Source organism: Triticum aestivum, chromosome 7D (genome assembly GCF_018294505.1).
Source record: "Triticum aestivum cultivar Chinese Spring chromosome 7D, IWGSC CS RefSeq v2.1, whole genome shotgun sequence".
Taxonomy (NCBI): Eukaryota; Viridiplantae; Streptophyta; class Magnoliopsida; order Poales; family Poaceae; genus Triticum; species Triticum aestivum.
This window is the reverse complement of record NC_057814.1, coordinates 496,646,472-496,671,689: the sequence shown is the minus strand read 5'-3', so window position 1 is coordinate 496,671,689 and position 25,218 is coordinate 496,646,472. Positions and strand designations below refer to the sequence as shown.

The 25,218-nt window shown below is 45.5% G+C and overlaps 1 protein-coding gene across 1 annotated transcript; it reads right to left on the bottom strand.

Moving 5' to 3' along the window:
• Window positions 1-7,160: 7,160 nt before the first annotated feature.
• On the bottom strand, window positions 7,161-15,595 carry LOC123164819 (CDPK-related kinase 3). The gene is made up of 11 exons (XM_044582411.1): window positions 14,709-15,595; window positions 12,281-12,411; window positions 12,006-12,047; window positions 11,811-11,919; window positions 11,555-11,633; window positions 9,734-10,030; window positions 9,457-9,566; window positions 8,917-9,021; window positions 8,475-8,537; window positions 7,655-7,822; window positions 7,161-7,552 (listed from the first exon to the last, which is right to left on the bottom strand). Exons 1-11 carry the CDS (start codon window positions 15,333-15,335, stop codon window positions 7,415-7,417), a joined length of 1,869 nt encoding a protein of 622 aa, XP_044438346.1. The 5' UTR covers window positions 15,336-15,595; the 3' UTR covers window positions 7,161-7,414.
• Between the last annotated feature and the right edge of the window lie 9,623 nt (window positions 15,596-25,218).

Below are 25,218 nucleotides of genomic sequence, written 5' to 3'. Positions count from 1 at the left end.
ACGTCGACACAAAGGGCTATCATCCGCTTGGGCAACTCGTCGGCTTCCTCTACAGTCAACGTGTCCGCGGCGCGACATCGTCCACGTCGCTCCCGCTACCACTGCGGGGGGATGTCAGCCCGTCCGCTTCTATTCTCTCCAGTCTAACCGTCTGCGACGCTCCTGTTGTTTGCGACGCTACCGCTACGACTGTGGGGGGTGTTAGAGATATATTTGGGTTACTTGTATTTGGTAGTCTAAGATTTGTAATCCATCTCCTACCTTATCTTCAGGAGAGGCTTCTTGCCCTCCAAGTCTTGTACTCAATATATACTCGCCCTCGAGGCTCAATAATACATCCATCATATTCCGCAATAATCCCTCTCTCTCTCCTCTCTCTCCCTTCTAACAGATAAGATAGTCTTATCTTAAATCTTGCATGTAGTTTAAAGATGACAAAAAACATGTCTACAATGGATCTTCTTTAGCCTTATCTTCAATAACTAGCTATTTCTAAAAATATAGTGAGACATATTGTGATATGATAGTCTTATCTTAAATCTTGCATTTAGTTTAGAGATGACAAAAAAACATGTCTACAATGGATCTTCTTTAGTCTTATCTTCAATAACTAGTTATTCCTAAAAATATAGCGAGACATATTATGATAAGAGATCATCTCTTGTCTTAAGATAGAACCATTGTACATGCCCTTGCATGCCTTGGCGTCGCTTTTTGCTGAAATGTTGTCCCCGATGTTTCCGGTGCTACAAAAGGAGCAACATAGCACACTAAAATAAAAGAAGATTAAAAACAGACGCCCTGGTAACAATAAAGATCCAATACACGTGCCACCAATCATTGGCACTTTGGCAGCGCCCTCCTCAAAGGGTCATGGCCGAACATTCCGAGAGATAGAAAATTGTGCCCGTACTACCAGCAGCAGCAAGAAACCGCAGGGAAGGAAGGAAAGGATGATACGGAGAATCCTTTTCTGTACGGGCGGAGCGCACAGACGACGGACAAAGCGGAGACCACAGACCACCGCAGCACAGCAATATACTTCAGCCCTAATACTACTGACACTAGCAGGCACACCATCAAGACAACGCTCGATATTCATGTCGAGGCGTTCACTGAGAGATATCTCGGCCTTCCTAGTGCGGTTGGGAAAATAACTAGTGGCATTTTTTACCACATCGGCGAGAGATCGAGGACCAAGATGCAGGGTTGGTCGGAAAGATTGTTCGCTTGCGCGGGACTCGAGACTCTCACTAAATCTATTGCACAAGCAATTCCTACGTTCAGTATGAGTTGTTTTCTCTTGACAAAAAGGTGTGTAAGAGTCTGACGTCGCACATGGCGAAATATTGGTGGAGTGGCTCGATTGACAAGCGGTCGCTCCACTGGATCTCATGGAAGAAATTATCTACACCAAAGTGCAAGGGGGAATGGGTTTTGGTGATCTTCACATCTTCAACCTGTCCCTGTTAGGGAAACAAGGATGGCGCCTTGTAACAAACCCCAACACTTTGTGTGCCAGAATTCTGAAGGGCAGGTATTTCCCTGACTCTGATTTCATGCAAGCTACAACCCCCAAGAATTCGTCTGCAACTTGGAGAGCAATCATCTCTGGACGGGAAGCTTTGCTCGCTGGTTTGATTAAGAGAGTAGGGGATGGGTCCTCCATTGCGGTCTGGGATGATCGCTGGATTCCGTCCACTACCACGATGTCTCTGTTGTTTCGGCCACCGAATACAAACATATCCAGGGTTGACGAGCTTATTGATACTGAAACCTGGATGTGGAAAAGGCAGCTGGTGCGGGACACTTTTATTCCGCCTGATGCGGAAGCTATTTTGAATATCCCGCTTCGCTCTGGAGGTGGAGAGGATTTCTTCGCATGGGCACATGAGCCCTCAGGCAACTACTGGCAAGTCGGCGTACCGAGCTCTAATGACTCAAAAAGAGCGTCAAGCTCTAGAGGAAGGGCAGCCTACCTGTCCATCAACTGATAATCAACGGATGCGGAATGCCTTGTGGAAGCTACACGTGATGCCAAAGGTTAGGGTGTTCTTCTGGCGGGTTCTCAGGGGTATTCTGCCGGATGAAAGCACTCTTAAACACCGGCATTTGCGAGAGGTCAGTGTTTGCAAAATCTGTATGGCAATGGATGAAAATCTCGAGCATGCTTTGCTTAAATGCTCTCATGCACAACTGTTTTGGGAGGAGGCCCAGCAGCTGTTTGATTTCCAGTTGCCTAGCCTTCATCCAGATACATGGGCCCAAGATATCATTTGTGATGATCGTTTTACAGGCAGAGACCGAGCCATCATAGTTTCTGTTATGTGGTCGATCTGGCACTCAAGGAACAAGCTGACGCATGGGGAAGATAAACTGGATCCGGCTAATTCAGTCCGGAAGACCAGGGAAGCACTTGCACTTCTCGATGTCCCCCGGTGCCAGGTTCTTGTGTTACTAGGTCATGGTTGGCGCCCTTGAGGCCGACCTCGTGAAGATCAACACTGATGCTGCTGTTCGGCGCGAGGAAGGGAAAGGCGGAGGAGGCGGCATGGCAAGATCATCAAGATCCTTCCTTGGAGCTTGGAGCAAACCATACCCAGGGGTGACGGATCCTCTCATCGCGGAGGCAATGGCAGTGCGAGACGGTGTCATCTTCGCCAAGCTGAGGGGCTTTACGAGCGTCGTCCTTGAGACGGATTGTTTGGAGGTTGTTAACCTCTGGACCAATTGCCATGACTCGCGTGCAGTCGTGGCACCAATTTTAATAGAAATTGGAGAGCTAGCTAGCACTTTTATCTCTTTTGTAATTGAACATGTATCCAGGTCAGCGAACGGTCCTGCTTACCTTTGTGTCAAGCATGCTTGCACAATTGAAGTGACTGAGAGCTGGCTCGACGGTACCCCTAGCTTCCTGATGCGAACGCTTTATCTAATAAAGCTCTCGAATATCCCCGGAAAAAAAGACCAGCGCAGCACAGCCCCTCGGTATCAGGCCGGACTATTCTATTATTATTCCTCTCCCGATCAGGCCGCGCAGCGCAGCTAGTGGCACCACGGAGAGCAATATCTCCCCGCCCGTGTTCGTCCGTCTGCAGTGGGGGTACGGGCCACGGGCGTGCTGCTGCTCGGGACAAAGACAAAGGGTGGAAGTTGGAAGGTGGAGGGATCCCCCGCTGGTTTTCTACGGTGCATGGTGGCGAAGCGACGGCGACGTCGCGCGCGCAGCCGGGAAAACTACTACGTACAAGTCCGTTGTGGGGCCCCGCGGTAGGCCCATCGCTGACAGTTCGTTCGTTGCCCTCCTAAGTTAAATTTTTTTTTTTAGAAAAGAAGGATGACCCCCGGCCTCTGCATCTGGGAGATGCATACGGCCACTTTATTGATTATTCTCGAGGACCTTACAAATATTACAACAATGTGCCTGAATCCACCATCTTGGCAACATACGCCGCTACTCCTATCCAAAATGATGAAGGGGTGCTAGCTGGGCCACTACCCAAACCACTCACCTAAGCCTAACATCAAAAGCCGGAAGCCGAAACTCATTCGGAAGCCCCAGCCGAGCCACATACCGGGTCCGGGGCACAATCCGGTCAGACACACTCGTGTGTCGTCGCCGCCATCTTCCACAGGTCTTCACATCATATTGAGGCTTCTACCTTGTCTGGCCACTCGGCCATCGACGTCACCATGACGCCAGACAGCAACCTCCTCCTGCGCGAGCCCATCTCCGCGCATCGGACGCCGAGTCTCCACAGCGCCATGCCATCGATCTCCGCCGCCATCAATGTGTGAGATGAAACACCGCTCCACCATCCCTCCAGCCAGCACTTGCTCCAAGACGATGCCCCCAGAAGGGAAAGCGATAGAACGCCATCATCATCCGATCCGGAAGACCCAGATCTGGGGTTTCCCCCTGAGCATCCCAAACCTGATGGCGCAGACTGCCGACGATGCCTCGACCATCGGCAGTAGCTCCACCAGACGAGCGTCGTCTACGTCGCCGCAACCTCCAAGATGAAGCTGACCAGAATGCATGTGTCAACACCGAACCGCCGCCACTTCCACCGCCGCTTGAGCAGCCCCCGAGCAACGCCTTCAGGAAGGAGCACGCCACCGTGCTATCGTCGTCGCTTCGAACAGGGGGGTCTGAGGTTTTCACCTGAGCTCCTGGGAGGGGTGGAAGGAAGGAGGTCCTCTCCGAAGCCTCCAACGAGGGAAGCAACACCCAAAGGCATTGCCATCGGAGTGGCCGCCACGCCGGCCAAGAGGTTTCCCCGGAACCCTTCCAGCCACCTGCAAGGCCCCTGCGATCATGACGCGATTAGGGAGGGTGCATCAGCGAGAAAAGCCTAGCTGGAGCAGAAGAAAAATCGACTGAACCACGTACAGGCCCGCCGTAGGCACGTCGCCACGTCGGCCCGATTAAGACGTGCTCATTGCTGATAGGCCTGACTTTTTTTTCCTACACAAGTTGCCGCACGAAGGAGGACTTCTTTTTTTATGTGCGCTGTGTGTGGACGCACGTCGTGGTCACGCCAGGACCGACCCACAGTACGTACTCTCCAAGGACAATCCGGTTGCACGGACGGACCATATACATATATCTATGCCATGGCAATGGCACCTACGTACGTACGTCGGTACGTGTAGGATAGGATATAGATATAGACTCATCATATATAAATAGGATAACCACCAGAAGACCACAACGTCCTTGCGTTTGAAATTCTCGCTGCCCAGATTGCATGTGTTTTGTGTATCGGGTAATCGTTTTCGCTTTCAGCTGCTTTGACCTCTGGACGGGTCGGCCTCACGCCCTCGTCCAATCCTGCTGTCGTGTTTCACTCGCAATATATACCACGTCGGACAGCGAGCGAGAGAGAGAGAGAGACCACAAACTGTTCCCATCTTGTTTCTGCAAACTGTTGAGTTCCCCAAGTGACCAAGTGGTGCAAAATATCGATGCCAACACCGGCACGCAATGCGCCACAAAGATATCGAAAAATAGCGATGTTTGCAGGATCGCGCTCTCTCCCCTCTCTCCTCAGTCAGAATACATAGCTAGCCGGCTTCTTCTCTGGGAATATGTACGTACGTACTCCAGTGGTGAGCAAGCACACGCAAGTGAGGACGGTCTCTTTTGGGTGCACTGCACAGGAATATGCTGTGTACTGTGTATGTATATATATATATATATATGGCTCTCCTCTCTTGTGTGCGCCTCGTGCCTGTCATCTTCATTCATTTCATGCTCTTAGCTCTTACTTCTGGGTCCATGCAGACAAAGTTTTCTCGGCATGGGATCTTATGCTGCTGATGAATTACTGATGTCTAAGAATGCATGGCGGGGAAGAGAGAATCGATCGACCGCCAGCTCCCCCACGCATGCAAACTAATGGTCCACACCGTCTCCACGTTGCATTAGCCAGTTCTCCGTCGCTGCCAAGCTTGATAACGACGACGACGACGTACGGTCGACACTGCCATCCTTGTCCTGCCAAAGCTACATGTATACATTAACACTGATGATTACTACTATGACATGCTTGGTAGAAATAGAATCATCGATCCTCCAAGATGCCCCGGTCACTTTCCTGTTAGTTAATTAACTACACTAGTGCTAGATTATTCTACGATGAGTGTGTAATTTGGCGCATGCATCATACAGTAGTACCACTGTTAGTTCGATCCCTTGTCCGGAGGAATCTTGACGTACGTATACGGATAATCGGCCACGGATAATCGGCTACGTATGTGTACCACGATGTTTGGAGGAGGAAGAGGAATCTTTGTGTTCCCTCTCGGCCATCCCTGCATGCATGCCTCTGAACGCATCCTCCGCCACTGTGTGGTGTACGCGTGTACCTCCATCCGCCTCAGGCTGCAGCTGTGCAGAGACAGAGAGGAGGGGTTCGAATTCGACGAAGGTCCGTACGGGAGTAGGTCACGTGTGATCTCGCCGTCAGCTAACAGTAATCTGCCCGCGCGTCCACGTTGCCGCCACGTCCTCCTGATTAAGACGTACTTATACTACTACAAACAATCCTTTCGTTTCGTAGGTTCATCGATATGCTGCAGCTGGGAGACTAAAATACTGCTCGCTCGCAGTCGTTGTGCTTACGCTGTTGTTGTAGTCCACTGGTTGGACACAGTTACGGTTTAGGTGACTAGTGGAGCTGTTGTACTTGCTTCGTTGCTTCAGTCTTCAGCATTGTTGCAACACCCTGCACTAGTGTACTGTGCACTGCGATGATGTTTCTTTCTGTTCACAAAATCTTGACATGGCATGTCGATCGTGCCAGTGCGATTTTGGGAGACTCGTCTTTGGGTAAGCGCGTTGATGATATCATCAGCGGCCGGCCATCACCATCTAGGCCGGGGGAGCAACTTGGAGGAATGGGAAAAGAATGATCTCTTGCTTGCTTGCTGTTACCGGCGGTTTTCCCTTTTATCATCACACCTCCCTTTCTAGCATGGGCTGAAAGCCACATTCTGAGTGCCATCTCCTTGTCATGACACTGAAATCAACCAATGAAACAGTGTCATTACAGGGACAAGTACAAGTCTGCAACTGGTATCACAAGTAATTCCCTCGCCTACACGTGCATGTCGCTGGCCTGCTGCTCAACATCCAGCTGCAGAAAAAAAGATTAATTCCGATCGGTTTCAGCTACAGCGCCGCGTCACGATTTGATAGAGGCCGCCGCTGCAATTGGCAATGGCACAGCGAATTTTCTCCACTCAGGGGAACTGCAGCGAGACAGCACAGAAAGTTTGCAGAAAAGAGTGGTGCACATGGTCAATAATGACGCGCCGTGTAGTATACGGGGGCTGACCTCCTCCACTATATCGACACAACGGAACTTCAGAAGGAAAATAGAGGTTCAGAAGCTTCTGGATGGTGCAGCGGCAAGGAAGATGGAGCACGTGAGAGAACGGGCCTGAGAAACTGCTGAGACCACATTCTTCTCGGGAAGCGGTGCATTTTTGGACATTGCATGTACTTAAAATGTTACACCCTCCATCCCGAATTACTTGAGGCAGAAATGGATATCCACTTCTGCAACAAGTAATTCAGGTCGAAGGAAGTATTAAGCTGAGCATTAAGACCAGCTGCAACGATGCATTGATACCAGACGACAAGGGATGGGGGCTTGGGAAAACGTTTGAACACTATTTCTCGAGCAAACCATCCGATCGCCTTCATTACAAAAGATTTTTACATGTATTCTCTCTACAAGAGCTATGGTGACAACAACCAACAACGTCACAAAAAGAAGAAGAATGATCATTAACCACAAGACAGAAGAAGCAGGGGTGGGGGGCAACAACAAAATCAGGGGAGGGAGCCATATAATGAGCAGCGGTAAAATTATAACCAGATACATCTTTTTTCCGCATGGTTTACTTAATGCCGTCTTGTGTTTGCCCCCCGTATTGTAACACCATGTAAAAATTTGGTAAACCCAAGAAAGTTTAGCTTGCCGTCTGTTTTTCTGATCCAATCTTGCACGATGGAATAATGAGTCGGAGCAAGATTTAGTTCCTGCATACAAATGGGGAGGCCAGGTTAGCTACTGTGTGGCACGAGAACCTAAAGGCCGACTGAGACAAATACTGTTAAAATTACTGTCATTCTGCTGCATACCTGTGCCAACTCCTCGACTGATATGACTCGGTTGCCCTCCTGTTCAAAGTGCTGAAAAGCTGTTCCAGCAATCTCCTCCCATCTGTCCAGGGCCTCGAGCTGGTAAGGGCTTATAGCTGCGGCACAGAATTCTTCGAAATCCATACTCCTGTATGCAAGTGGTTCCAACTGAGAGAAACAAAAACGAGGTCAGCAACTTCGACTACTAATTACACAATGTTATAACAGGAAAACAAAAACAAAACAAAATAAAATTTGGAAAAGAAGCTCAAACAGAAACAACTACATCAGGTATCAACGCATGGCTTTCAACATTGTATTAAAAAAAGGAATTTGTCCAGTAATATGAATAGTAAAACAGATATGTTGACTGGGTGGTTGCATAATTCATGCTATCCAGCAAAATTAATCAAAGTATGACTAGAATTATGGTTAACAATATTAAAAAGGCAAACTGTGTCTACATGTGTAAGATTTCAAAGGGAAACCATTAATTGACACCAACTCAGACAGGATGATCAAGAACTCCCCTTGCTGTCAAACTCCAAAATACAGTACATAACTTTTTTTCTGCGATATAATATAATACAGTGCATAACTAGATAAGAAGGTAATGAATTCAAATGCGGTATAAACTAAATTAACCCTCTACAGAAGCACCAATTATGTTAGTTGGACAACTGTGTTCTATGATAATTTGGCATGTCTTAATTCAAAGTTTTCAACACAGGCACCAGATTATTATGATATTAGTAGCAGCGCCAAAGTAACCAAAGAGGAAACCATCCATTGCTTAAGGCCAGTAAATAAAGACCCTTACCGCATGCAAAAACTCAAGAATTCTTGATTCCTTCATTGCATCAGTTAGATACCGCGTTAAAGCCTGGATAGGACCATGAAACACTATGATTAAAAGGTTGTAATAAGTATACATGGAGATAGTTTATCATGTCATTTCATCAGACGCCAATATAAATTATCCACATTTCTTCATCCTTATTAAACACATCCACTCATGGTATTTACAAGCACCAAGAAAGTTTTCTTAGAATTGAACTCTGAATGAAAATTTCTATTACGACATGTAAATAAGTGCAAAACATCGCACTGAAGTACTCAGATAAAAATCTAGCACCACCATCACTCATGTATCACTAAACCATATTGTTACAGTGATGGTAAACGATTGCAATGTTTGAATTTCAAATGTGTAAATGTCTGACAAAAATAAATACAGCGAGTAATCAGTAAGAGCATCTCACCGTCCGAAAGTTGTCAAGTGACACAACTCCATCTCTAGGTTCAAGCAGATCGAACTGTAGCCTAAGATACAAGAGTTCATCATCCTTTAAAGCCTTGGATAATGCCTGACGTAAAGAGCTAACTGTTAGAACCTTCTGATTGTCAATAAGAGCAAATGTTCTGCTTATGGTCCAAGTTACACCACAACTCTGGTACAAACTCGTATAAAAGAGTTACATGGGGAAGATTGGAAGAAAATGTCTAAGCAATACCAGGACGAATAAAAGTATCATTCAAAACACCCCATAGGAACAAGCATGCAATCCTAAATAGTAAAATGAAAGATAAAATTCATTGGATTGGCAAAAAGCTTAGTTAGCATATATCAAAACAGGAAAGAGATTCGCATTGGCACACTGACACACATAAGTAGGATCCTGCTTGGACAAAGATGGTCTACCCCACCCATGCACATTTAGCTCATCACTATCAGTAAGATCGATAAAACATCAAAAGAACACTTGGAAACAAACATAATGTCATGGGAGTCAATGGTGTACCTTTAGCGCCAAACGTTTAAGAGGAGTGGCACGAAGGTATTGCTTAATTAATCTGTAGACAAGAATATCCAGCGGAATCTGTCTTTGGTCATCCCGCAACCAAGGGTGAGCTGCAGAAAAAGACGGAATATGTTTGTATTACGGTCTCAGTATCAATACTATACATATGGTTATTTTTTCATAAAATAGACTACCAAAAAAGGCTTCACAAAGAAAACACAAAATGAGTACTGTGACATCACACAACAATACTTAATAAGCAATTCTGACAACTTACTCAATGCCTGGACAGCTGTCATTCTTTTGCGGTAATCCTTGTTAAGAAATCTTTTCACAAAATCCTTAGCTTCAGCTGACACTGAAGGCCATGGTGAATCATCAAGGTTGGGATCAGCTCTCAATACAGATCGGAAGATTCCAGATTCTGTCCGTGCCCAAAATGGCCGACTACCACAGAGCAGAATGTATGTTATGACACCTATACTCCAAATGTCTGCTTCCATACTGTATGATCTGTGTAGAACCTCTGGGGCAACATAATATGCACTTCCAACAATATCATTGAGCCTTTCATCTGCATTATATAACAAGAGTATCTGGTAAGCTAAATAAATATGTAGCAGCATTTAGGTGGAAAATAGCACAAAGTTCATTCCAAGCACTGTTTCCTGAAATATATATGCTAGCACATATCAAAACATGAAAGAGGTTCCCACTGGAACATCAACAGGACAACAGCTATGTCAAGCTATAAGCATTAGGTGAATTGTATTATCATATGCAGATTGGAGGTAGCAACCACAATATGGCCAATAACCAAATGTTTTTATATAACTCAAAACCATGCAAAAGTCACACGTAAAAATTTAGATACAGATACTCAATCAATTTTCATTTTATTGTTACTATTTCACGCCAATCATCAAGCTGCAGCATATGACAATGTACCATTTTCTTGACACGATCGTTAAGGTAATATCTTTATTACTGCAAGACACTAAGTCTTAATACTAAATTATCAACATGATCTCTTTTTCAGTTAGCAGTTTAACTAATTAACAGACAAGTTATGAGATCAAAATGGCAATGCAAACCAGTTCCGCAAGTCGAAATACACAGACAAAGGTAAAAAGGACATTATATCTGCGCGATCATACTGTTCGTTTCTATCGCAGTCATGATACTTTAACTAAAACATTCCATCAAAATCAAGATACTCATCTTAGAATATAGATAAATATAAGGCAGAAAGGATGTGAACAGATGGAGATGAGAATCTTGTTTATTTATCCGGTGAGATGGTAGAAAGCTGACATAAAAAATGTAAGCTAAAGAGACCATCCTCTAATAAATCTATGATGTTCCTTCAAAAGACTTCTGCAATTTTTTCATTTTTAGCATATTGTCTTGTGATGTCTGGCTGCCACATAGAAATCACGCAAATGTAACTACAACGTACAATGTGGCGAGTGGGTAAGTAAGAATGTTGGTTTTACCAAATAGAGTGTCAGTTCCTGAAGAGAGTTCATCTTAACCTAAGTAAAATTCAGCATTTATGCTCACATTAGCTGGATGCAGATCCTATGTGATTGCAATGTGATGAATACCAGTTTTAATCGAAACATTTTACCAGGACGCGATTTAAAATTGATGGTAAAGTTGCACTACGAGGGTTACTCACACAGTGAGCTCTGAATAGAGTAGCTTCACTTATTCAAGAACATTAGTTTTCTGGATATGCCATATAACAAGTTGACTGTCAAGTTCCAACGGATGGGAATTTTTGGCTTCATCAGAAACACCAGATCATAGTTCATAATATACTAAAAGATGTACTGATGTTACCATGGTAGGGATGTCGAATCATTCAAGCAACACGGCCAAAGTAGCACAACAAATCACGCCCAGTGTTTCTTTGCTAAGTTGCTTCATGTGCACTTTCTTTTTACAATAAGCAATTAAGCAGGAAAGAGAGATATCCAATAAAAAGAAAACAAATAGAACAGAAAATGGGATTTGCTTGATCAAGGTGACGATCCCTTTAATAAGCTTGTAGCACATTTTAGTGCATATAGAGATGAAAATCAGTTTACTATACCTGGTCTGATGAAATCAGAGAGACCAAAATCAATCAACTTCATGGGCGCATTTTCATCTCTTGTTGTGAAAAGGAAGTTCTGTCCAAATGAAAATAACTGTCATTAGAGGTGGTTTATTATTTTACAGGATTTGGAGGCTGTAGACATAATAAATGTCCCTCGGAAGAAAGAACAATAGAGTGCATTGGGATAAGATGGCAGAGAAGGAATCCATAAAATACACAGAAAATAGTTTTTTAAGACTTCAAAGGGTACCTCTGGCTTCAAATCACGATGCACTACTCCCTGAAGATGACAAAAGGCCACTACACTCAAAATCTGTACAACGATCGCTTTAGCATCTTCTTCTGTGTATCTCCCACCTCTTCAATAGTTCAAGTTTGCATCCTTGGTAAGTATTACTAAGAGATATTGCTAGTTTGCAGTGGATGAAGAAATTATAAAAGGTACCTGGCTAATATTCTGTCTAGCAATTCTCCACCCTCACATAATCTGTTAAAAGGGAAACAAGATGAGAAAAATACTTCCTGGCACACGTTACAAAAGATGCCGTAAATAATGCTTATTTATAATGATAGTACATCCAAAGATAGATAAAATAGTTATTAAGTAGAAGCACGAGAAAGTGTTTTTCAGACATGTGAGAAGAATCTGAAATCTCTTATGTATTAGAGGACAAATTATAAGCAATTAAAATGGCATATAAAAAGGACATAAAAACATACTCCATGACAATGTAGACATTGAGGGCATCCTCACATGCATCATAGAATTTGACAAGATTGTTGTGACCTGATAGAGCTTTCAAAATCTTCACTTCCCTACGAACATCTTCGATGGAAATGGCTGTTGTCATCTGTCAAACACAAAAGCAAATTGCTTAATTTATTAAGTAGTGCTATCCAAATGAGGAGCTGACCCAGAAATACTTTTTTTCAGTTGCATAGTTGTCTTCTACTATTAAGAATATCTACGATTATTTTTCCAAAAGTGCTAGTAACTGTACGAGATTTACAGGTGGCATTTTCGAAAGGCTACATGCATCGTTGCATATAGTCATAAAACGAGAGGGAATAAATCAACCATCAGTACAGTCAGATTTATTTCCAAATTGTGCTACTTACTGCCCTCAGCATTTGCTGTCTTCAAATTTGCATACAATATTTGATTCTATAATAAAACTGTCATTTCTCAAAAAGAGCTTTATAATTATTTTTAGAAACCGGACAAAGCATGGATCAAATGTTAGAGATGGAAGACCAGAGCTCACATCATTAACTATGCTACAGTTTAATTCATTGTTATTTCACACAATTATTTGATGTGAAATTACAAGAGTATTGCCCCGCACAAAGTAAAGCTGCCTATGAACAAATGATGTCCTGTGATGTCGTTTTCGCCTTTGGAAACTGATATGGTTATTAGCAGGAGCTTGAGAGAAGGATTTTTTTAGGCAAGTCAGAGCTCTGTTAAACATGGGTGGCCCAATTAATAATAGGATTAATTATCATGGCTTACACCAACGCCTCCAGTCCCACTGCAAAATCCTAATAAGTTAGTATAACAAGATGCCAGCTATTGGAGTACAACACGGTCTGCCAGTCGGGCCATGTTTACCAAACATCATTGTTTGGCCAGCAAACGTACAGAATGTATTAAATATCAACATGTGTTTTCTGAAAACATGAATGCATCGCCTAAATCTTGAAGTCTAAAAGTAAAGCAGCCCACCAGTGCACAACAGTACATTCTGATCCCAAGGGCAGACCAATAAAAAACACCAAACAATTAGGCATTGGCTAACAACATCCCTGATGTTCTAAGAAGATATGTTAACCATCTTTTATTTTTCTAGCGATTGGATCAATCCAGGATTCAGATCACGGGTATGCCATGCCTGCTCTATGAAGTCCCTGACAGTTGATGCCACCTACAGGACAACATAGATCATTCTTTCTGATACTGTTCAACTGAGCAATGCCACCCTCCAGTGTCTTTTCGCCTAATAAACTTTAACCTCGTAGCCTCCTTTGATCTTCCTTCACTTGATAGATATCTATCCTGCTGATTGCAAATGGCAAATGGGCCTGATATTTCCAACTCTGTGATCAAAACTAACAATACCAACAGGGTTGTAACGGCAGCTCTTGTATTCTTCAGATGACTGACTACTTGGACTAGTACAATAATATCATTATCAGCTTTCCCTGAGAGTGTTGCAAAATCCACCTCAAAATCTACAGGCATTAATTAAGTATAAACGAAGGACAGGCCTGGCGCAGTGGTGAAGTACTCCCCACTTGTGCCAAGAGGTCCTGGGTTCGACGCGGCCTCTCTGCATTGCATTGTGCCGGGGTAAGGCTTGCCTCATATAATCCTTCCCAAGACCCACCTGGTGCGGGAGCTTCTAACACTGGGTCTGTCCTTTTTTTTATTAGTTAACTATAAACAAAAAGGAGAGGTGACAAGGTAGGTTAGGACTTAGGACATGTACTGCTGATTTGTTACAATATCATTTATCGTTAGCAAGAATAGGGTAGGCCACCAAGAACACTGTACTAGTCTAACACCTAAAGTTTCTACGTGCATCCACATTATATTGAATTAAGATTCAGATAATTTTCAGCTAGAATTGAAACCCATCTAAAACCTTAAATCATACCACGAAGAAACAATTAAATATAAACAATCTTCAACCATCCCAAATCTAACTACATACTCCTACATGGGAAGAACACTCCTGAAATTTTTAGTAAGAATTAACCATGTTATAGTATAATATTTAATTTCTCTGGTACAATCTAACTTTCTAAGAGTCGAAATCCTCAACCCAACAGAAAAACGTGAAGCATTAGTTTTAGTCTATAAATTGTACGTGAGCCTATAACCACATCAAGACAATTACGTAAATTTCCCATATTCCCATTCGCGCCAAGATTCAGTGACAAATCTAAGAGTGATCCTAAAACCACAGTGCTCGTGTAGTTCAATCTCGATCATTCAGATCATCAACAAGCACCATATATTTCCCTTACTAGCTATGCAATGGCGCGAAATGCATGGCGGTCACGGCAACGGAAACGGCTTACATTTGAAAATTTTAAAATCCCATAGTTGAAGCTTGAAACCAGCATACCACCACAGGTCCCTCACCTTAGCTTTGGAGATGATCTTGACGGCGACGGTCTGGCCCTTGTACTCGCCCTTCTTCACGACGGCCGAGCAGGTGTGCCCGAAATGGCCCCTCCCCACCTCCTTCCCGAGCTCGTATTTGGCCCCGAAGTTTTTCCCGAATCCGAACGTCTTGTCCAATGGCCTTTCCGCTTCCGCCCCATCCGCGACGGCTCCAGCGCCGGCTCCGGCCGCAACCGCGCCTTCCTCCGGTATCGGCCCCTCCTTGGGCTTCCCTCCGCCCAGCCTCTTAGCGAGCGTGGCCTTGATGTGCTTGGCCGGCGAGGGCGGCGGGAAGGGGCGCTTGAAGAACCGCCTGGGCGTGGACCTGGCCGGCGAGGGCGACACCCCGGCCGGCAGCGGGCTGGTGCCCCCCGCGGGGTAGGGGCTGGGCCAGGCGACCCCGGGCGTCTGGTGCACGGGCGTAGTCGATCCGGACTTGCGGCGCCGCGGGGTCCCGGCCGCGGCGGCCGGCGTGGGCTGCCGCGGCGGCGGCGTCTGCGGGGCGCCGTTGGCCGGGGGCGGCGAGTGCGTCTCCGCCACGACCCCGAAGTCGTCGTCCCCGGCCCCGCCGCGCGCGGACGCGCCCTTGCCGTAGCACTGCCCCATGGCCGGGCCCCCGCCTCGGCCTGCCGGAGGCGGAGGACCGCTCGGGCTAGGGTTAGGGTTTGGGGCCTAGCTCGCTCGCTAGCTGGCCCGGGCACGGCGTCGGCCGCCGCACCGGCGCGCGCGGGCGGGAGGGGGGATGGGGGTGGGGCGGGTCGTCGCCCTCGTCGCGAAGGCAGAAATGTGGGGACGAAGAGGGGGGCGAGGAGCGAGAGAGAGAGAGAAAATGGCGTCGTGTTTCTCTCTCCTCGCCCCTCGGGTAACAGCCGGGAGAGGCAAGCGAGGGAGGCGACTGTCAACCCCGCGCCCCGCCAGGGGGCGGAACGTAAAAAGGCCGGCCGCGAGGGAGAAAGTGAGATCTCCCCTCGCTCGCTCGCTCGTACGGGGAGAGAAAATTCAAGTGTAACGCCTTTCTGGGCCGTGGGGCCGGGCCGGGCGGGCCCCGCCCGTCATCTGCATACCGCGGCCGTGCGTGGAAAATTCGAAAGGAGGCGGATGGGATGGGCGAGGTGGCGGTAGTAAATGCGGGGTGAGTGACAGGTGGGGGCGGGTGGGGCGTTTGGTGTTGCGTGCGACGCGACGGAGCTCGTTCTGTCCTCGGTGGCCGTGTGAGGGTGAGGGCAGTTGGTGGCACCGTTGTCCACTTGTACCCGTTTTTATCACAGCGGGAGACCTGCCCGTTTTCGGTGTGGGAGTGGTTGATTCAGGCTGGCCATTTTAATGGATTTTAGTGTTGCCTCCCTGGTTTTAGGTGATCCTTTCTTTCTTTGCGCTGATTTTTCTTTTCTTTTTGTTTGTTTGATTTGATTGATTGGTTGATTGAAGGTCAGAAAAACGAAAGGCTAACATTCATGTCGGCCCAAAATTGCTCCCACATAAATGGAGTATACTATAGTTTTTTTTTCAAGGATTTCCAATGTTCAAGGTAGGGATTTTTTTTTCCTGCTTGAATATGCTGGCGTTTGTTGCAAGATTTCCAATTTGGTTCCGAACCGGTTGCGGATTTCATCGACAGGCTGCAACCTTTTAACAAAGGTCGCGTGGTGTTGCATGCTCATGCAACCGATCAATATCATAATTGACGGATAAAACCTCCAAATAAGACTGGAGTCGTTTGCATGCATCTTCCGCCGCAAGTAGGCAAACAACGATGGCAATCCCCATTCGAAGAGCATTACGAGTGATACGACCCCGCTGCAAAAGACAACATTTGCATCCATTCTTCTGTTTGCCCGGTGGTGATGCTAGAAACAACCTATTTCACGACAAGTGGTGTAATTCATTCCAACCTTCTATATTATACTAATTCTTCTATAAACAAATAAAATTAAGGTTGTTTTGGGGCCACACATGACATCGATTTGCGAATATAGTTACTATAGTGGGCAGAGCTAGGAATTACTCCATCATCATTCACCTTCACTAACATTTGGTGGATGAAGCCTCACATATTGCTTATTGATCCAATCTAAGCCCGCGCGATCCTCACGTTCCTTTAGAAAATTTGGGCTCATGCCAAGGCTTTCCATGGATATTGACAAAACAACCATTAAGGTCACAGACATTGTATATAATCAAACATTTTGGTCACATAGGTTGAGAGTAACTAATGAAATGTGTTGACATGTTTGTCCGGCCTAGTGGATCGTCCTCGCATGTTTTAGCTAATATGTCAACTTGCCAAAATCTCCAAAGTTGACTAGGCTCTCATATCCTAAATGATATGTACTTTTTAAGCATGATTTCATATATTTTTAAGTGATGGGGTATATAGTTTGCACTTCTTTACAACTGCAGTGCTCCCTTCACATCACAAACAAGTCACATTTTGGGGGTATTGATGCATTCTTCAAGATGTAATTTTGACCATTAATTTGTATTAATATGTGTGCAAAACCCACAAAAATATAGCATTCTCAACAAAATTGAGACAAATATATGCATGTAATTTTAAATTTTTGGTATGAAAAATTAAAATGCTATTTGTAGTTAATGATTTCAAAGTTTGGCTGAAATGCATGTCCGAACGTCACGTGCTTTCGATATGGAGAAAGTACTTATTATTGTAAGTAGCGAAGTAACATTTTAGACAATAACTCTGACGACATGCCCAACTATAAATGTAAGCAGTACTCCATCCGACTAGAGATACATAGGACACATAATTTGCGTATAGCGTGTTTTGGATTGTAGTCAATACATACCCTACCAATTTATTTATTTTTTAGTCATGACCAAAAAATCGGTGTGTGTTTGGATGATTGCTAGTATTAGATCATCTACAGCCGGACCTCTCAAATCCACCTCATACGCCCTGGCGGGCTGCCCGGTCAGGTTTTTTCGACCCAGACGGATGCCTCAAATGGGCCTCAAACGCCCGGACTGACCGGCACCTTCCATATCCAGCCCAGATATGGGGCGAATATGGGGTGGCCCGGGCGCGCCGGCCTGACAAGCCCGGCCCACCACCGACCCCACGGATGTCCCACAAAAAAACCATCAGCATTGTCGGTCCGAAACCCTAGCTCACTCACTCTCCTCTCTCGCTCCATCCTCTCCTCTCCCCTCGCCGATTCCGATCGAATTCGGCGCAATGTCGAGCTCCGGCAGCCGCTCCGACGACGAGGTGGATCAGGAGTATGAGCTTGCCCTCCGCATCGCCTTGGAGCGGTCGAAGGTGGACACCGGGGGCAGCTCCCGGATCTGCAGCCTCGCCGCAGCCGCCCGCACTTCCCCGTCGGCGCATCTCAGACGCCGGTGCTGGCCCCACCCGGCCAATGGGCAGCTTCGACAGGCGCCTCCTGCGCGCCGTCCCATCGCCCCGCCGGCTGCTGCTCCCCCTCGTGGGCAGCGGTGGGTGCTTGTGCCCGCCCCGCCGGCCCGGACGCGCACGCCAGAGTTGGAGGCGCGCGCCGCCCGCCGCGAGAGGCAGCGGGCAAGGGAGACTGGGGCTGTGGAGAGCTCTGTCCGCCGCCGGTGTGAGTTACCGGCGGAGACCGACGAGGACCGGCGGCTCCTCACTATTGGAAATATGCCCTAGAGGCAATAATAAAATGGTTATTATTATATTTCCTTGTTCATGATAATTTTCTATTGTTCATGCTATAATTGTGTTATCCGGAAATCGTAATACATGTGTGAATACATAGACCACAACATGTCCCTAGTGAGCCTCTAGTTGACTAGCTCGTTGATCAATAGATGGTTACGGTTTCCTAACCATGGACATTGGATGTCATTGATAACGGGATCACATCATTAGGAGAATGATGTGATGGACAAGACCCAATCCTAAGCATAGCACAAGATCGTGTAGTTCGTCTGCTAAAGCTTTTCTAATGTCAAGTATCTTTTCCTTAGACCATGAGATTGTGCAACTCTCGGATACCGTAGGAATGCTTTGGGTGTGCCAAACGTCACAACGTAACTGGTTGGCTATAAAGGTGCACTACGGGTATCTCCGAAAGTGTCTGTTTGGTTGGCACGAACGAGACTGGGATTTGTCACTCCATGTGACGGAGAGATATCTCTGGGCCCACTCGGTAGGACATCATCATAATGATCTCAATGTGACCAAGGAGTTGATCATGGGATGATGTGTTACGAACGAGTAAAGAGACTTGCCAGTAACGAGATTGAACAAGGTATAGGGATACCGACGATCGAATCTCGAGCAAGTATCATACCGGTAGACAAAGCGAATTGTGTACGGGATTGATTGAATCCCCGACATCGTGGTTCATCCGATGAGATCATCGTGGAGCATGTGGGAGCCAACATGGGTATCCAGATCCCGTTGTTGGTTATTGGCCGGAGAGATGTCTCGGTCATGTCTACATGCCTCCCGAACCCATAGGGTCTACACACTTAAGGTTCGATGACGCTAGGGTTATAGGGAAAGTTTGTTCGTGGTTATCAAATGTTGTTCGGAGTCCCGGATGAGATCCCAGACGTCAGGAGGAGTTCCGGAATGGTCTGGAGGTAAAGATTTATATATGGGAAGTCCTTATTCGGTCACCGGAAGTGTTCGAGGGTTTATCGGTATTGTACCGGGACCACCGGGAGGGTCCACCTGCCCCGGAGGGCCCTATGGGCTGAATATGGAGGGGAACCAGCCCCTAGGTGGGCTGGGCGCCAAAACCCCTAGGGCCCATGCGCCTAGGGTTAGGGGGAAACCCTAAAGGGGCACCCCCTGGCTTGGGGGGCAAGCCTCCCCCCTTGGCCGCCGGCCCCCTCTCCCTTGCCCCTATAAATAGAGGGGAGGTGGGAGGGCAGCCGCACCACATCCAAGGCGCAGACCTCCCCCTCTCCAACACCTCCTCCTCCTTCCGCGGTGCTTGGCGAAGCCCTGCCGGAGTACCACACTGCTCCAACACCACCACGCCATCGTGCTGCTGCTTGAGTTGTCATCCCCAACCTCTCCCTCTCTCCTTGCTGGATCAAGGCGTGGGAGACGTCACCGGGCTGCACGTGTGTTGAACGCGGAGGCGCCGTTGTTCGGCGCTTAGATCGGAATCAACCGCGATCTGAATCGCTACGAGTACGACTCCTTCATCCGCGTTCTTGTAACGCTTCCGCATCGCGATCTTCAAGGGTATGAAGATGCACTCCCCTCTCTCTCGTTGCTAGTCTCTCCATAGATTGATCTTGGTGATGCGTAGAAAAATTTTAATTTCTGCAACGATCCCCAACAGTGGCATCATGAGCTAGGTCTATGCGTAGTTTCTATGCACGAGTAGAACACAAGTTGTTGTGGGCGTCGATTTTGTCAATTTACTTGCCGTTACTAGTCTTATCTTGATTCGGCGGCATCGTAGGATGAAGCGGCCCGGACCGACCTTACACGTACGCTTACGTGAGACAGGTTCCACCGACTAACATGCACTAGTTGCATAAGGTGGCTAGCGGGTGTCTGTCTCTCCCACTTTAGTCGGGTCGGATTCGATGAAAAGGGTCCTTATGAAGGGTAAATAGAAATTGGCATATCACGTTATGGTTTTGGCGTAGGTAAGAGACGTTCTTGCTAGAAACCTATAGCAGCCACGTAAAAACATGCAACAACACTTAGAGGACGTCTAACTTGTTCTTGCAGCATATGCCTTGTGATGTGATATGGCCAAAAGGATGTGATGAATGATATATGTGATGTATGAGATTGATCATGTTCTTGTAATTGGAATCACAACTTGCATGTCGATGAGTATGACAACCGGCAGGAGCCATAGGAGTTGTCTTAATTTATTTATGACCTGCGTGTCAACATAAACGTCATGTAATTACTTTACTTTATTGCTAAACCGTTAGCCATAGTAGTAGAAGTAATAGTTGGCGAGACAACTTCATGAACACACGATGATGGAGGTCATGATGATGGAGATCATGGTGTCATGCCGGTGACGATGATGATCATGGCGCCCCGAAGATGGAGATCAAAAGGAGCAAAATGATATTGGCCATATCATGTCACTATTTGATTGCATGTGATGTTTATCATGTTTTACATCTTATTTGCTTAGAACGACGGTAGCTTAAATAAGATGATCTCTCACTAAAATTTCAAGAATTGTGTTCCCCCTAACTGTGCACCGTTGCTAAGGTCTGTTGTTCCGAAGCACCAAGTGATGATCGGGTGTGATAGGTTCTAACGTTCGCATACAACGGGTGTAAGCCAGATTTACACACGCAATACACTTAGGTTGACTTGACGAGCCTAGCATGTACAGACATGGCTTCGAAACACGGAAGACCGAAAGGTCGAACATGAGTCGTATAGAAGATACGATCAACATGAAGATGTTAACCGATGATGACTAGTCCATCCCACATGATGATCGGACACGGCCTAGTTGACTCGGATCATGTATCACTTAGATGACTAGAGGGATGTCTATCTGAGTGGGAGTTCATTAAATAATTTGATTAGATGAACTTAATTATCATGAACATAGTCTAAAAACTTTGCAATATGTCTTGTAGATCAAATGGCCCACGCTAATGTTGCCCTCAACTTCAACGCGTTCCTAGAGAAAACCAATCTGAAAGACGATGGTAGCAACTACACGGACTGGGTCCGTAACCTGAGGATTATCCTCATAGCTGCCAAGAAAGCATATGTCCTTGAAGCACCGTGATAATCCCCAAGTGAAGGGAATCATCGTAGCAATTTCCAAAGGTGGAAGTGATAAGTATGGAGTGTCGAACCCACAAGGAGCTAAAGGTAAGATCAATATTCTCTCAAGCCCTATCTGCCACTGATACGTCTCTACGTATACCGAACGTTTGCTTCCAACTAGAAACGAGAAATAAAACTACGTTGTGGGTATGAAGAGGATAACTTTGCATGATATCGGAGAGCTAAAATATAAAAGTAGGTGCTGTTATCATAAAGTTAGAATATATTACTAAATATTATAAATAGCGAGTGTGGAATAATGGTGGATCGGTGTGCGGAATTGTCCTAGGCAATCGTTAACAAGACCGGTAATCACTATTGCAGTTTCATATGAGGGAGAGGCATAAGCTAACATACTTTCTCTACTTGGATCATATGCACTTATGATTGGAACTCTAGCAAGCATCCGCAACTACTAAAGATCATTAAGGTAAAACCCAACCATAGCATTAAAGCATCAAGTCCTCTTTATTCCCATACGCAACAACCCCTTACTCGGGTTTGTGTTTCAGTCACTCACCAACCCACTATAAGCGAATCATGAACGTATTGCAACACCCTACAGTGGGAACCCCTCACGCTTGCGCGACACGGAGGGCACCATAGGACAGCATCAAAGTAAAACATACAACTCATACCAATCTAGATCATCAATCAACCCAAAGACAAAAGATATCTACTCAAAACATCATAGGATGGCAACACATCATTGGATCATAATATGTGGCATAAAGCACCATGTTCAAGTAGGGATTACAGCGGAGTGCGGTAGAGTGGACCACGTAAAAGAGATGAGGATGGTGATGATGATGGTGATGTTGATGAAGACGATCACCGCGGCGATGATTCCCCTCTCAATGGCACTCCGGTGCCACCAAGAGAGAGTAGGAGAGGTTCCCCCCCTTGTGCTTCCTCCTCCATGGCCTCCCCCCTAGATCGGAATTATATTTCAACTGTCTACCAATATAAGCATTGAAGTTTTCTTGTTTGACAATAAAATTATCAAACTCTTCTAAGCATTGTCTAGTAGACTTATAGTGAGGAATATCACCTTCATCAAATCTATAGAGAGAATTTACCTTTACTACCTGTGTCGGGTTATCAAGACCATGAGTTTCTTCAATAGGTGATGGATTAAGATCATATGTTTCTTCAACAGGCGGTAAATTAAGACCATGTATTTCTTCAATAGGAGGTAAATTCTTAACATCTTCAGCTTTAATACCTTTTTGTTTCATGGATTTCTTTGCCTCTTGCATATCTTCAGGACTGAGAAACAGAACACCCCTCTTCTTCGGAGTTGGTTTAGGAATAGGCTCAGGAGTTGGCTCAGGAAGTGTCCAATTATTTTCATTTGTCAACATATTATTCAATAAAATTTCAGCTTCATCCAGTGTTCTTTCCGTGAAAATAGAACCAGCACAACTATCCAGGTAATCTCTAGAAGCATCGGTTAGTCCATTATAAAAGATATCAAGTATTTCATTTTTCTTAAGAGGGTGATCAGGCAAAGCATTAAGTAATTGGAGAAGCCTTCCCCAAGCTTGTGGGAGACTCTCTTCTTCAATTTGCACAAAATTATATATATTCCTTAAAGCAGCTTGTTTCTTATGAGCAGGGAAATATTTAGCAGAGAAGTAATGAATCATATCCTGGGGACTACGCAACAACCAGGATCAAGAGAATTAAACCATATCTTAGCATCACCCTTTAATGAGAACGGAAATATTTTAAGGATATAAAGGTAGCGAGTTCTCTCATCATTAGTGAATAGGGTGGCTACATCATTTAATTTGGTAAGATGTGCCACAACAGTTTCAGATTCATAGCCATAAAAAGGATCAGATTCAACCAAAGTAATTATATCAGGATCAACAGAGAATTCATAATCCTTATCAGTAACACAGATAGGTGAAGTAGCAAAAGCAGGATCAGGTTTCATTCTAGCATTAAGAGATCGCTGCTTCCATTTAGCTAATAGCTTCTTAAGATCACTTCTATCATTGCAAGCAAGAATAGCTCTAGCAGATTCTTCATCCAAAACATAACCCTCGGGCACAACAGGCAATTCATATTTATTAGGGGGAGAGTCTTCATCATCACTATCTTCAATATTATCGGTTTCAATAATTTCATTCTCTGTAGCCCTAGCAAGTTGTTCATCAAGAAATTCACCAAGTGGCACAGTAGTATCAAGCATAGAAGTAGTTTCATCATAAGTATTATGCATAGCAGAAGTGGCATCATCAATAACATGTGACATATCAGAATTAATAGCAGAAGCAGGTTTAGGTGTCGCAATCTTACTCAAAACAGAAGGTGAATCAAGTGCAGAGCTGGATGGCAGTTCTTACCTCCCCTCGTAGTTGAGGGATAAATTTTTGTTTTCGCGTCTTTCAAGTTCTTCATAGTGACCAGCAGATATAAATCCCAAGTGACTCAAAGAATAGAGCTATGCTCCCCGGCAACGGCGCCAGAAAATAGTCTTGATAACCCACAAGTATAGGGGATCGCAACAGTTTTCGAGGGTAGAGTATTCAACCCAAATTTATTGATTCGACACAAGGGGAGCCAAAGAATATTCTCAAGTATTAGCAGTTGAGTTGTCAATTCAACAACACCTGGATAACTTAGTATCTGCAGCAAAGTATTTAGTAGCAAAGTAATATGGAAGTAACGGTAACGGTAGCAAAAGTAATATTTTTGGGTTTTGTAGTGATTGTAACAGTAGCAACGGAAAAGTAAATAAGCGAAGAACAATATGTGAAAAGCTCGTAGGCATTGGATCGGTGATGGAGAATTATGCCGGATGTGGTTCATCATGTAACAGTCATAGCATAGGGTGACACAGAACTAGCTCCTATTCATCAATGTAATGTAGGCATGTATTCCGAATATAGTCATACGTGCTTATGGAAAAGAACTTGCATGACATCTTTTGTCCTACCCTCCCGTGGCAGCGGGGTCCTAATGGAAACTAAGGGATATTAAGGCCTCCTTTTAATAGGGTAACGGACCAAAGCATTAACACATAGTGAATACATGAACTCCTCAAACTACGGTCATCACCGGGAGTGGTCCCGATTATTGTCACTTCGGGGTTGCCGGATCATAACACATAGTAGGTGACTATAGACTTGCAAGATAGGATCAAGAACTCACATATATTCATGAAAACATAATAGGTTCAGATCTGAAATCATGGCACTCGGGCCCTAGTGACAAGCATTAAGCATAGCAAAGTCATAGCAACATCAATCTCAGAACATAGTGGATACTAGGGATCAAACCCTAACAAAACTAACTCGATTACATGATAGATCTCATCCAACCCATCACTGTCCAGCAAGCCTACGATGGAATTACTCATGCACGGCGGTGAGCATCATGAAATTGGTGATGGAGGATGGTTGATGATGACGACGGCGACGGATTCCCCTCTCTGGAGCCCCGAACGTACTCTAGATCAGCCCTCCCGAGAGGTTTTAGGGCTTGGCGGCGGCTCCGTATCGTAAAACGCGATGAATCCTTCTCTCTTGTTTTTTTCTCCCCGAAAGTGAATATATGGAGTTGGAGTTGAGGTCGGTGGAGCGTCAGGGGGCCCACGAGGCAGGGGGGCGCGCCCCCACCCTCGTGGACAGGGTGTGGGCCCCCTGACATGGATTCTTCTTCCAGTATTTTTAATATTTTCCAAAAATTGTTCCGTGGAGTTTC

Coding starts and splice junctions, on each gene's coding strand:
- LOC123164819 (XM_044582411.1), bottom strand. CDS start 15,335: ATGGGGCAGTGCTACGGCAAGGGCGCGTCCGCGCGCGGCGGGGCCGGG. Junction 12,412..14,708: donor AGATCATCTCCAAAGCTAAG/GTGAGGGACCTG, acceptor TGTGTTTGACAG/ATGACAACAGCCATTTCCAT. Junction 11,920..12,005: donor CTAGACAGAATATTAGCCAG/GTACCTTTTATA, acceptor GAACTATTGAAG/AGGTGGGAGATACACAGAAG.